General features: G+C 42.5%; 1 protein-coding gene across 3 annotated transcripts in view; it reads left to right on the top strand.

Annotated features, from left to right (window-relative positions):
• Positions 1-12,195, top strand: part of EDC4 (enhancer of mRNA decapping 4) — a 1,216,007-nt gene that overhangs the window by 544,993 nt on the left and 658,819 nt on the right. For all 3 annotated transcript variants that reach the window (XM_077288123.1, XM_077288125.1, XM_077288126.1), the window contains one exon: positions 1,967-2,132. In XM_077288123.1, coding sequence (XP_077144238.1) covers positions 1,967-2,132 — 166 coding nt within the window. The remainder of the gene's footprint in view (positions 1-1,966; positions 2,133-12,195) is intronic.

Below are 12,195 nucleotides of genomic sequence, written 5' to 3'. Positions count from 1 at the left end.
TAACCCTATTTCCAACCCTAGCCCTATTTCCAACCCTAGCCCTATTTCCAACCCTAGCCCTATTTCCAACCCTAACTCTAATTCCAACCCTAAGGCTATGTGCCCACGTTGCGGATTTGTGTGAGATTGTTCCGCACCATTTTTGAAAAATCCACAGGTAAAAGGCACTGCGTTTTACCTGCGGATTTACCGTGGATTTCCAGTGTTTTTTATGCGGATTTCACCTGCTGATTCCTATTGAGGAACAGGTGTAAAACGCTGTGGAATCCGCACAAAGAATTAACATGCTGTGGAAAATACAACGCAGCATTTCCGCGCGGTATTTTCCGCACCATGGGCACAGCGGATGGTACTGTAATCCTGATGGAACACTGCTTCGAATCCGCAGCAGCCAATCCGCTGCGGATCCGCAGCCAAATCCGCACCGTGTGCACATAGCCTAATTCTAACGCTAACTCTAGTTCTAACCCTACCCCTAACCCTACCCCTAACCCTACCTCTAACCCTACCTCTAACCCTACCCCTAACCCTACCCCTAACCTTACCCCTAACCCTAACCCTACCCCTATTTCTAACCCTAGTGGGGAAAAACAAATATATTTTCTTTATTTTATTGTTTTCCCTACGTATGCGGGTGACAAAAGGGGGGGGGGGGGAGGTAATTTACTATTTTTTTTATTTTGGTCACTGTGATATGTTTTATCACAGTGATCAAAATGTAGCTGGAACGAATCGGCCGGCCGGCAGATTCAGCGGGCGCACTGTGCATGCACTCACCATTTTGGAAGATGGCGGCGCCCGTGGAGAAGATGGACGTACACCGGGAAGCTCGGTAAGTATGAGGGGGGGGGGATCGGAACACGGGGGGGACGGAGCAGGGGGGGTGGGATCGGAGCATGGGGGAGTGGACAGGAGGACGGGGGAGCGGACAGGACGATGGAGGGGAGTGGAGCACAGGATGGAGGACTGGGGAGGAGATTGGTGGCGGTGGGGGGGTGCAGACCAGTGTTTCCAGCCATGGCTGATGATATTGCAGCATCGGCCATGGCTGGATTGTAATATTTCACCAGTTTTCATAGTGAAATATTACAAATCGCTCTGATAGGCAGATGAAAGTGAAACAGCCAATCAGAGCGATCGTAGCCAAGGGCGGGTGAAGCCACCCCCCCCTGGCTAAAGTACCACTCCCCCTGTCCCTGCAGATCGGGTGAAATTGGAGTTAACCCTTTCACCCGATCTGCAGGGACGCGATCATTCCATGACGCCACATAGGCGTCACAGGTCGGATTGGCACCGACTTTCATGACGCCTATGTGGCGTCACAGGTCGGGAAGGGGCTAAGCATCAAGCTTTAAATAAGTGTTAGTATCTCAAAAATGGCTGCAAATTTTAGAAAACTGTAAGTTATAAAAGTGCTTGTTTTTACCAGTACTGTGTGACAATATCTATCTTTGAAGATGGGAATAATGTGTCAAGTTAACTCATGCTGCCAGCTAGCCTTTGGAGCAATGGAAATGTGTTAATCTGGGTGTCTAAACCACTTATTAGCTTGCAGTTTTATGCTTGAATGTTAATTTGATGGATACCAGGGAAATGTCTCCCAGCTGTAAACCTGGTGCCTCTTGTAAAATTTGGTGATGACCTCTATGTAAAAAAGCATGGCACCTAAAAACAGGAATTTACATGTTTACTGTGAAGGAGTTTTGGTAGCCTGCACATTACTTTGGTTGTGATCCCACTAAACATAATTTAAGATAATTCAAAACTCTTACGTGGAACCAAATGGTTTAAAGTACCTCAGATACAATCCAAAGCATTATTTAGAAGTAAACATATATGTTTCACCACGTATTAGATTTTGCTCCTATTTATTAAATAATTGTTTCTAGAATTCAAGCTTTACTCTGAGATAGAGATCGTTTTCTTGTGTATTTCAGAGAATCATTAAACAATTTTTTTCCTGTAGATCTGGTGATGAAGTTGCACTTAGTCCAAAGCTCAAAATGGAGAATAGTGCATCTGGATGTCTAAGTGGATCTAGTAGCAGCGGAAGCTTTCAAATATCATCAAGAAGTCCTGCAGTGCTTCTTCCAGGGCTGTCTGATTCGCTAATAGCTAGATCGGTTGTTCAGGTATACATTTTTTTTTTTTTTACTGTATTTTATTGTGTAGACTAGGGGTCTCAAACTCGTCTGTGTAAATGGGTCGCACATGAGAATATTTTAAATTTGGGATGCCGCATTCATTGCAGGGCAAAGTGAAATTTTTAGTGATGCCTTTTTTTTTTCTATACACCTTTTTGATACATTTTTTAAACATTTTGGCAGTTTTTTTTTTTTTTTTTTCATTTTTCAGTGTTTTTGTTTTTTTTCATTATATGGATTATGGTACTTCTTTATAGCTTGTGTCCTTATGGATGTGGCAATAACAAACGTGCACTTTTTTGGTTTCATTTATAAATAAAGCCTCATTTTTAGTGGCAAAATATTTTTTCATGGTTTTATTTTTAATTTTTTTCTTTTATATTTTTACAATTTTGTTTTTCGCATTTGCCCACATACAGTAATATTGTCTTACAATTCGCACCATAGAGTAATTCTGGCAAACTACTACATATTGTAGTAATGTGCCCCATTCTGGTGCCCATCTTGCAATAATACCCCATCCTGGTGCCCATCTTGTAATGCACCATTCTGGTCCCCTTCTTGTAGTAATGTTGCCATCCAGGTCCCCATATTGTAGTAAGGTTTCCATCCTGATCCTCCTCTTGTAGTAATGTCCCTCATCTTGGTCTTCATCGTGTAATAATACTCTATCATTGACCCCTTCTTTTAGTAATGTCACCATCCTGGATCCCTTCTTGTAGTAATGTCCCCCCATCCTGGACTCCTTCTTGTAGTAATGTCCCCATTCTGATTTGTAGTAATGTCCCCATTCTGATTCTCATCATGTAGTAATGCCGCATCCTGGACCCCTTCTTGTAGTAATGTCCCATCCTGGTTCACATCTAGTAGTAATGCCCTATCCTGGTCCCATCTTATAGAAATGTCCTATCCTGTCTTCATCCTCATCTTCATTTTGTTATAATGCCACATTCTTGTCCCCATATTGTAGTAATGCTCTATCCAGTTCTCCAAATTGTAGTAATGTCCACTATTGTGCCGTCCTTCACATAGACATGAAAAGAAAAAAAAAATAATTCTTATCACCTGTCCTCCATTCCCTTTCCGCCAACATGTGTCCGCCAACATCGGGGCTTAAATCGGCTTGCCGCTGCATGGCAGTGACATCATACGCATATTTAATTGAAATAAATAAAGCAGTCAGCGACCCCTTGGACCGATCTGTGATCGTCAAGGGGTCTGCAGCACCTGAGGGCCACATAAAGCAACCTCAGTGACCGCATGCGGACCATGTGTTTGAGACCCCTTTTGTAGACCGTATGACATGTTTGTTAATCTAGAGTTTAACCCTTTAGTGACAGAGCCAAATTTCTGAAATCTGACCAGGGTCACTTTATGTGGTAATAAGTCTGGAACACTTCAAAAAATCCCACTGATTTTGAGACTTTGTCGTGACACATTATACTTTATGATGATGATAAATTTAGGTTGGTATGTTTTGTTTATTATAAAAAAAAATATCAGAAAAATGTTAAAAAGTTAGCAATTTACAAACTACAAATGGTTACCCCTTTAATCCAGGTAGTCGTACCACAGCAAAATATTAATAAATAACATTTCCAACATGTCTGCTTTACATCAGCACCATTTGTAAAATGTTATTTTATTTTGTTAGCGTTTTAGGAGGTTTAAAAATGTAGCAGTAATTTTTCATTTTTTCAAGGAAATTTACAAAATAAATTTTTTTAGCGACTTATCCATGTTTAAAGTGACTTTAGGGGGTCACATAAATTGGGAAACCCCCAAAAGTTATATTATTTTGAAAACCGCACCCCCTGACATTTTGAAAACTGCTGTAAGGTAGTTTATTAACCCTTCAGGTGCTTTTCAGGAATTAATGCAAAATGGCATGCCAGAAATGAAAATGTGTATATTTACCACCTAAATGGCGCTAACTTCTGAACAGATAATTACAGCCGTCAGACTCTTAGGCTGCTATTTGGTCATGAATTGCCATGTCAAACATCAGGACTACATAATCATGATCTGAGGGCACCAATTGGGATAATGAGGATGCCCCCACACTCTGTTCACCATTTATAATGATGTAGTCACTATTCACAGCAGCATTTAAGGGGTTAAACAGATTTGGACTGTGCAAACACTTATCGTGGGTGATGCAGCAAGTTGTTAGCTATAGTGCACTACCGACAGCTGCTGGATTGTCTCCTGTATGGAGAGGCTATTCTCTTATATTTCAGGTCAGTTAAAAGATGTATTGGCTGTCATTATTTTTTGGGTGCCCTAGATTCTTTGAGGTTTCTGGGACCTTAAAGAAGTTGTCCTCTACAACTCCTCATACCCCAAGATTGACCCCGTTAAAATAAAAAACATTGTGTACTTTCCTCCTGTGCCGGCGCTGTTCCAGTGGTGTTGGAACTCTTGTTCCCGATGCTGCCGTGCGGTTATGACACGTGAGCTGGGCTTCCAATCGGTGCTGATGTCACTGGCCAGCCTTTCGACAAATTGAACATGAATAGGAAGCTTGAGAACAGCTGCAGCTCTGACTTTCTCTTGATGTTCAATCCATGCAAAGGCGGGGACAGTGACGCCAGCGCTGATTGGGCAGTAGATTCGTGTGTCATAACAAGCGCATGAGTCAGGAGGCGGGTTTAAGCTTTTTTTTTTTTTTTTAAACAGGGCCAAACTTTTAGATCAAGAATGGATTGTCCTAGTAGTGAACAACCCCTTTAATGAGAAGCTAAGGTTATTTACAGTACATTCTAACATGCTGTATCTGAAGCTGAACGTCTACAGCAAAAATTTGCAGCAGCAATAACGTCTTCAGATTTTTGTTGTGGAAATGCTTTTTCACCCCTTGCATTGCAGTTTGTCAATATACACTTATGATGTTCTCTGCTTTACTAATGTATTGTGCTGCTGATTTTCTCCAAGCAAATATACAAAAGAAAGCCGCTAAATAACCTACCATTGCTACAGTATGTATTATAAATAGGTGAGAGAGGAATTGACTGTCTTAATGTGTTTTATATACAAGTCATGGCTCTGATCGCAACAATTTCCGCAGACACCTCTAATTCCACAGCGTTTTTCAGACATTACCATCACTGTCCCATTGATGCTCATTATTTAACCCCTTCCCGACCTGTGACTCAGCGTATGCGTCATGAAAGTCGGTGCCAATCCGACCTGTGACGCATATGCTGTGTCACAGAATGATCGCGTCCCTGCAGTTTGGGTGAAAGGGTTAACTCTAATTTCACCCGACCTACAGGGACAGGGGGAGTGGTACTTCAGCCCAGGGGGGGTGGCTTTGACCCCCCCGTGGCTACGATCGCTCTGATTGGCTGTTTCACTTTCAACAGCCAATCAGAGGAATTTGTAATATTTCACCTATGAAAAGTGGTGAAATATTACAATCCAGCCATGGCCGATGCTGCAATATCATCGGCCATGGCTGGAAACCCTGATCTGCCACCGCCACCGATCTCCTCCCCAGTCCTCCGTTCTGTCCCGTACTCCCTCCGTCCTCCTGTCCGCTCCCCCGTCGTCCTGTCCGCTTCCCCGTGCTCCGATCCACAACCGCGCTCTGATCCACCCCCCCCCCCCCCCCCCCCCGTGCTCCGATCCCACCCCCTCATACTTACCGAGTCTCCCGGTGTCCATCCGTCTTCTCCATGGGCGCCGCCATCTTGCAAAATAACGGGCGCATGCGCAGTGTGCCTGCCAAATCTGCCTGCCAGCAGATTAGTTCCAGGTACATTTTGATCACTGTGATAAAACCTATCACAGTGATCAAAATAAAAAAAATAGTAAATGAACCCCCCCTTTATCACCGCCATAGGTAGGGACAATAATAAAATAAAGAAAAAATATATATATATATTTTTCTACTTGGGTTAGGGCTAGGGTTAGGGCTAGGGCTAGGGCTATGGTTAGGGTTAGGGCTAGGGTTTAGGCTATGTGCACACAGTGCAGATTTGGCTGTGGCAAAACCGCTGCGGATTCGTAGCTGTTTTCCATCAGGTTTACAGTACCATGGAAAACCAAATCCGCTGTGCCCATGGTGCGGAAAATACCACACGGAATTGCTGTGTTGTATTTTCCGCAGCATGTCAATTATTTGTGCGGATAACACAGCGTTTTACACCTGTTCCTCAATAGGAATCCACAGGTGAAATCCGCACAAAAAAACCACTGAAAATCAGCGGTAAATCCGCAGGTAAAACACAGTGCCTTTTACTTGCGGATTTTTTAAAAATGGTGCAGAAAAATCTCACATGAATCCGCAACGTGGGCACATAGCCTTAGGGTTAGGATTGGAATTAGAATTACGGTTGGAATTAGGGCTAGAGTTGGAAATAGGGTTAAGATTAGGCTTGTGGTTAGGGTTAGGGGGTGTGTCGGGGTTAGGGTTGTGGTTGGGGTTGGGATTAGGATTAGGGTTAGGGGTGTGTTGGGGTTAGGGTTGTGGTTAGGGGTGTTTTGGGGTTAGGGTTGTGATTAGTTTTATGGCTAGATTAGGGTTAGGGGTGTGTTGGGGTTAATGTTGGAGTTAGAATTGAGGGGTTTCCACTTTTTAGGCACATCAGGGGTCTCCAAACGCAACATGGCACCACCATTGATTCCAGCCAATCTTGCGTTCAAAAAGTCAAATGGTGCTCCCTCCCTTCCGAGCCCCGACGTGCGCCCAAACAGTGGTTTACCCCCACATAATGGGGTATCAGCATGCTTAGGACATACTGGGCAACAATTATTAGGGACCAATTTCTCCTGTTACCCTTGTGAAAATAAAAAATTGCTTGCTAAAACATAATTTTTCATTCCTCAAAAATTATTTTTTATTTTCACGGCTCTGCGTTATAAACTTCTGTGAAGCACTTGGGGGTTCAAAGTGCTCACCACACATCTAGAAAAGTTCCTTGGGGGGGGTCTATTTTCCAAAATGGGGTCACTTGTGGGGGTTTCTACTGTTTAGGCACATCAGGGGCTCTGCAAACGCAATGTGACGCCCGCAGACCATTCCATCAAAGTCTGCATTTCATAAATCACTACTTCCCTTCCGAGCCCCGATGTGTGCCCAAACAGTGGTTTACCCCCACATATGGGGTATCGGTGTACTCAGGACAAACTGGACAACAACTTTTTGGGTCTAATTTCTCCTGTTACTCTTGTGAAAATAAAAATTTGCGGGCTGAAAAAATAATTTTTGAGGAAAGAAAAATGATTTATTTTCACGGCTCTGCTTTATAAACTTCTGTGAAACACTTGAAGGTTTAAAGTGGTCACCGCACATCTAGATTAGTTCCTTGGGAGGTCTAGTTTCCAAAATGGGGTCACATGTGGGGGAGCTCCAATGTTTAGGCACACAGGGGCTATCCAAACGCGACATGGTGTCCGCTAACGATTGGAGCTAATTTTTCATTCAAAAAGTCAAATGGCGCTCCTTCCCTTCCGAGCCCTGTCGTGTGCCCAAACAGTGGTTTACCCCCACATGTGAGATATCAGTGCACTCAGGAGAAATCTCACAATACAGTTTAGGATCCATTTTATCCTGTTGCCCATGTGGAAATGAAAAAATGAGGCTAAAATTAATTTTTTGTCAAAAAAAAAAAAGTACTTTTTCATTTTTACGGATCAATTTGTGAAGCACCTGGGGGTTCAAAGTGCTCACTATGCATCTAGATAAGCTCCTTTGGGGGTCTAGTTTCCAAAATGGGGTCACTTGTGGGGGAGCTCCAATGCTTAGGCACACAGGGGCTCTCCAAACGCGACATGATGTCCGCTAAAGATTGGAGCCAATTTTTCATTGAAAAAGTCAAATGGCGCTCCTTTCCTTCCGAGCCCTGTCGTGCACCCAAACAGTGGTCCCCACTGTGACTAAAAATTTAAATGTTCATTTTTTCCTTCAATGTTGCTTCTGCTGCTGTGAAGCACCTGAAGGGTTAATAAACTTCTTGAATGTGGTTTTGAGTACATTGAGGGCTGCAGTTTTTAGAGTGGTGTCACTTTTGGGTATTTTCAGCCATATAGACCCCTCAAAACTGATTTCATATGTGAGGTGGTCCCTAAAAAAATGTTTTTGTAAATTGTTGTAAAAATAAGAAATCGCTGGTCAAATTTTAACCCTTAACTTCCTAGCAAAAAAAAAATTTGTTTCCAAAATTGTGCTGATGTAAAGTAGACATGTGGGTAATGTTATTTATTAACTATTTTGTGTCACATAACTCTCTCGTTATTCAAAATGTGAAAATTGCGAAATTTTCAAAATTTTCGCCAAATTTCAATTTTTTTCCACAAATAAACGCAAAAATTATCGACCTAAATTTACCACTAACATGAAGCCCAATATGTCACGAAAAAACAGTTTTAGAACCGCTAGGATTCGTTGAAGCGTTCCTGAGTTTTTACCTCATAAAGGGACACAGGTCAGGATTGCAAAAAATGGCCAGGTCATTAAGGTCAAAATAGGCTGGGTCATGAAGGGGTTAAATTTCCTATTGGTATGTTTTTGGAGTGTGGAAGAAAGTCACACAAACACGGGGAGAACATACAAACTCCTTGAAGATGTTATTTATGGGGTTTGAACGCCGGATCTCAGGAAAACTGTACTCATCACTGATTCGACTTGCTGCCCACCATAATGCATATGCTGACATCTGCCATATATTTAGATTAGGCTCAGTTCCGAATTCTTCTCCATACGATTTGTATTAACTAGTTTAGCATTTATAAAATTGTGAAAGATTCTATTGAACCCTTTAAAACAGTCATGTACATGTGTATTGTGGGATAAGATGCCTTAGTTCATTTGTATTTATTTACATGATTGGGTTTACCTGTCACCGCACAAAATCACACGTTGTTTAATATAATATCTACTCCTACATCATAGAAGTGCAGCACCCTGGCCAGAGATCAATCGGCTTTGGTCCTGCCTGATTATCGCTTTGATTCATCGGTTTATACAGACAGACCAATCACAGTGAAGCCGGCTGTCAAGGTACACGACAAGGTATATTCTTTTAAGCCACCATCACGATAAGGAAGATTAGTTTGGAAGGGCCCTACTCTACTCCAACATATTAGACATTTTGTTAAACGATCAATACTCTAAGTATATTTTATTTATTTTTGTTTAAGAGAATGTGTCACATAATTTTTTTTTTAAATGACCAATAATACCACTTGCAAGAGACAAATACCGTCACACCATGGCCGGACCACATAATACCACCACATAGTGACCAAATACTACCACAAACAAGGGAGAAATACTATCACACCATGACCAGACAACATATTACCACCACATAGTGATCGGATAATATCACATACAAGGAACATATTCAGCCAAATCATATTTTACCACTAGAGATGAGCGAATATTTTAATGTTCAGTTCGGATTACTTTTGCCGAATTTGCTATATTCGCCAATTAATTAGTTGAATTTTCGCCGAACATAGCCGAATGCCATTCACGTCAATGGGAGGCAAAAAACGCATGCACAACACCTTATAATGGCCCCAAATGCTGCCAAAACACATCAGATGAGAGGAACAGACACCAGGAAAGTGGCCTCAATTCACCCACTTTATAAATTGTAGTATGGCACTGCATCAATCAGCCTGGCATGATGTATCTGGGTCTGGGACAGCATTTGCAGCTTACAATTGAACGTCACAAGGTGGGTGAGGGATCGGTGTAGGCCCCATTTGCTGGGAGCCTGTAATGAATGGAAACTGAGGCACAGATGTAGAAGTTCACATTCGTATTTATTAAGGTTTGATGTGGAACCGCTAGACCACAGTCCAGGGGGCTCCGAAGGGGGCGTTGCTGCGTGAGCCACAGACACCCGTAGTAAGTCCCCTCGAACAGGGACATAATGGGAATGCTTGGAGGACACGGGTGCTACCTTCAGTTAGACCCCATACTCGTGGCGGCTGTCCCAGCGGAACAGACGGACCAGCAAGGTTAACGGTGTTGCAGAGCTGACTGGAGGATACCAGTTATATGAGTAGAAGCTGGCACCGGGACTATGGGGTGGTCCGGAAGTGAGGCTGGCGGACTGACAGGACTAGACGCGTCCAGCGTAGATACTGCGGATGCAGTCCAGAATAACCGGGTAACTGGTAGCAGAAGATCTGTGGAGACAGACAGAATAAGCGGAGTTCCTTGCAGATACTTCAGAAACAGAAGCGCATGATAGATACTTGTTGCTCCGGCGCCCTCCCTATGGTGGAAGGGCTAGAAATAGTAGATAAACACACGCCATTGGTTAGAGACAACATTTGGAAAATGCACACTCTCTTTAACCCCTTTACCCCCAAGGGTGGTTTGCACGTTAATGACGGTCCAATTTTTACAATTCTGACCACTGTCCCTTTGAGGTTATAACTCTGGAACGCTTCAACGGATCCTGATGATTCTGACACTGTGTTCTCGTGACATATTGTACTTGATGATAGTGGTAAAATTTCTTTGATATTACCTGCGTTTATTTGTAAAAAAAACGGAAATTTGGCGAACATTTGGAAAATTTCACAATATTCCAACTTTGAATTTTTATACAACTAAATCACAGATATATGTCACAAAAAATACTTAAGTAACATTTCCCACATGTCTACTTTACATCAGCACAATTTTGGAACCAAATGTTTTTTTTTGTTAGGGAGTTATAAGGGTTAAAAGTTGACCAGCAATTTCTCATTTTTACAACACCATTTTTTTTTTTTTTTAGGGACTACATCTCATTTGAAGTCATTTTGAGGGGTCTATATGATGGAACATATCCAAGTGTGACACCATTCTAAAAACTGCACCCCTCAAGATGCTCAAAACCACATTCAAGAAGTTTATTAACCCTTCAGGTGTTTCACAGGAATTTTTGGAATGTTTAAATAAAAATGAACATTTAACTTTTTTTCACACAAAATTTACTTCAGCTCCAATTTGTTTTATTTTACCAAGGGTAACAGGAGAAAATGGACCCCAAAAGATGTTGTACAATTTGTGCTAAGTACGCTGATACCCCATATGTGGGGGTAAACCACTGTTTAGGCGCATGGCAGAGCTTGGAAGGGAAGGAGCGGCATTTGACTTTTCAATGCAAAATTGACTGGAATTGAGATGGGACGCCATGTTGCATTTGGAGAGCCCCTGATGTGCCTAAATATTGAACCCCCCCCACAAGTGACACCATTTTGGAAAGTGGACCCCCTAAGGAACTTATCTAGATGTGTGGTGAGCACTTTGACCCATTAAGTGATTCACAGAAGTTTACAATGCAGAACCAGAAAGATAAAACATATTTTTTCTCAAAAATGATTTTTTCGCCCCCAATTTATTTTCCCAAGGGTAAGAGAAGATATTGGACTCCTAAAGTTGTTGTACAATTTGTCCTGAGTATGCTGATACCTCATATGTGGGGGTAAACCACTGATTGGGCGCATGGCAGAGCTCGGAAGGGAAGGAGCGCCATTTGACTTTTCAATGCAAAATTGACTGGAATTGAGATGGGACGCCATGTTGCATTTGGAGAGCCACTGATGTGCCTAAACATTGAAACCCCCCACAAGTGACAGAATTTTGGAAAGTAGACCCTCTAAGGAACTCACCTAGATGTGTTGTGAGAGCTTTGAACCCCCAAGTGTTTCACTACAGTTTATAACGCGGAGCCGTGAAAAAAAAATAAATATTTTTTTCCCCACTAAAATTATTTTTTAGCCCCCAGTTTTGTATTTTCCCAAGGGTAACAGGAGAAATTGGACCCCAAACCTTGTTGTCCAATTTGTCCTGAGTACGCTGATACCCCATATGTGTGGGGGGGGGGGGACCACCGTTTGGCCGCATTGGAATGCAGACTTAGATGGAATGGTCTGCAGGCGTGACGTTGCATTTGCTGAGCCCCTAATGTACCTAAACCGTAGAAACCCCCCACAAGTGACCCCATATTGGAAACTAGACCCCCCAAGGAACTTATCTAGATGTGTTGTGAGAACTTTGAACCCCCAAGTGTTTCACTATAGTTTATAACGCAGAGCCGTG

This window comes from Ranitomeya variabilis, chromosome 2, assembly GCF_051348905.1.
Source record: "Ranitomeya variabilis isolate aRanVar5 chromosome 2, aRanVar5.hap1, whole genome shotgun sequence".
NCBI classification, from domain to species: Eukaryota; Metazoa; Chordata; class Amphibia; order Anura; family Dendrobatidae; genus Ranitomeya; species Ranitomeya variabilis.
This window is presented reverse-complemented; position numbering and strand designations above follow the sequence as displayed.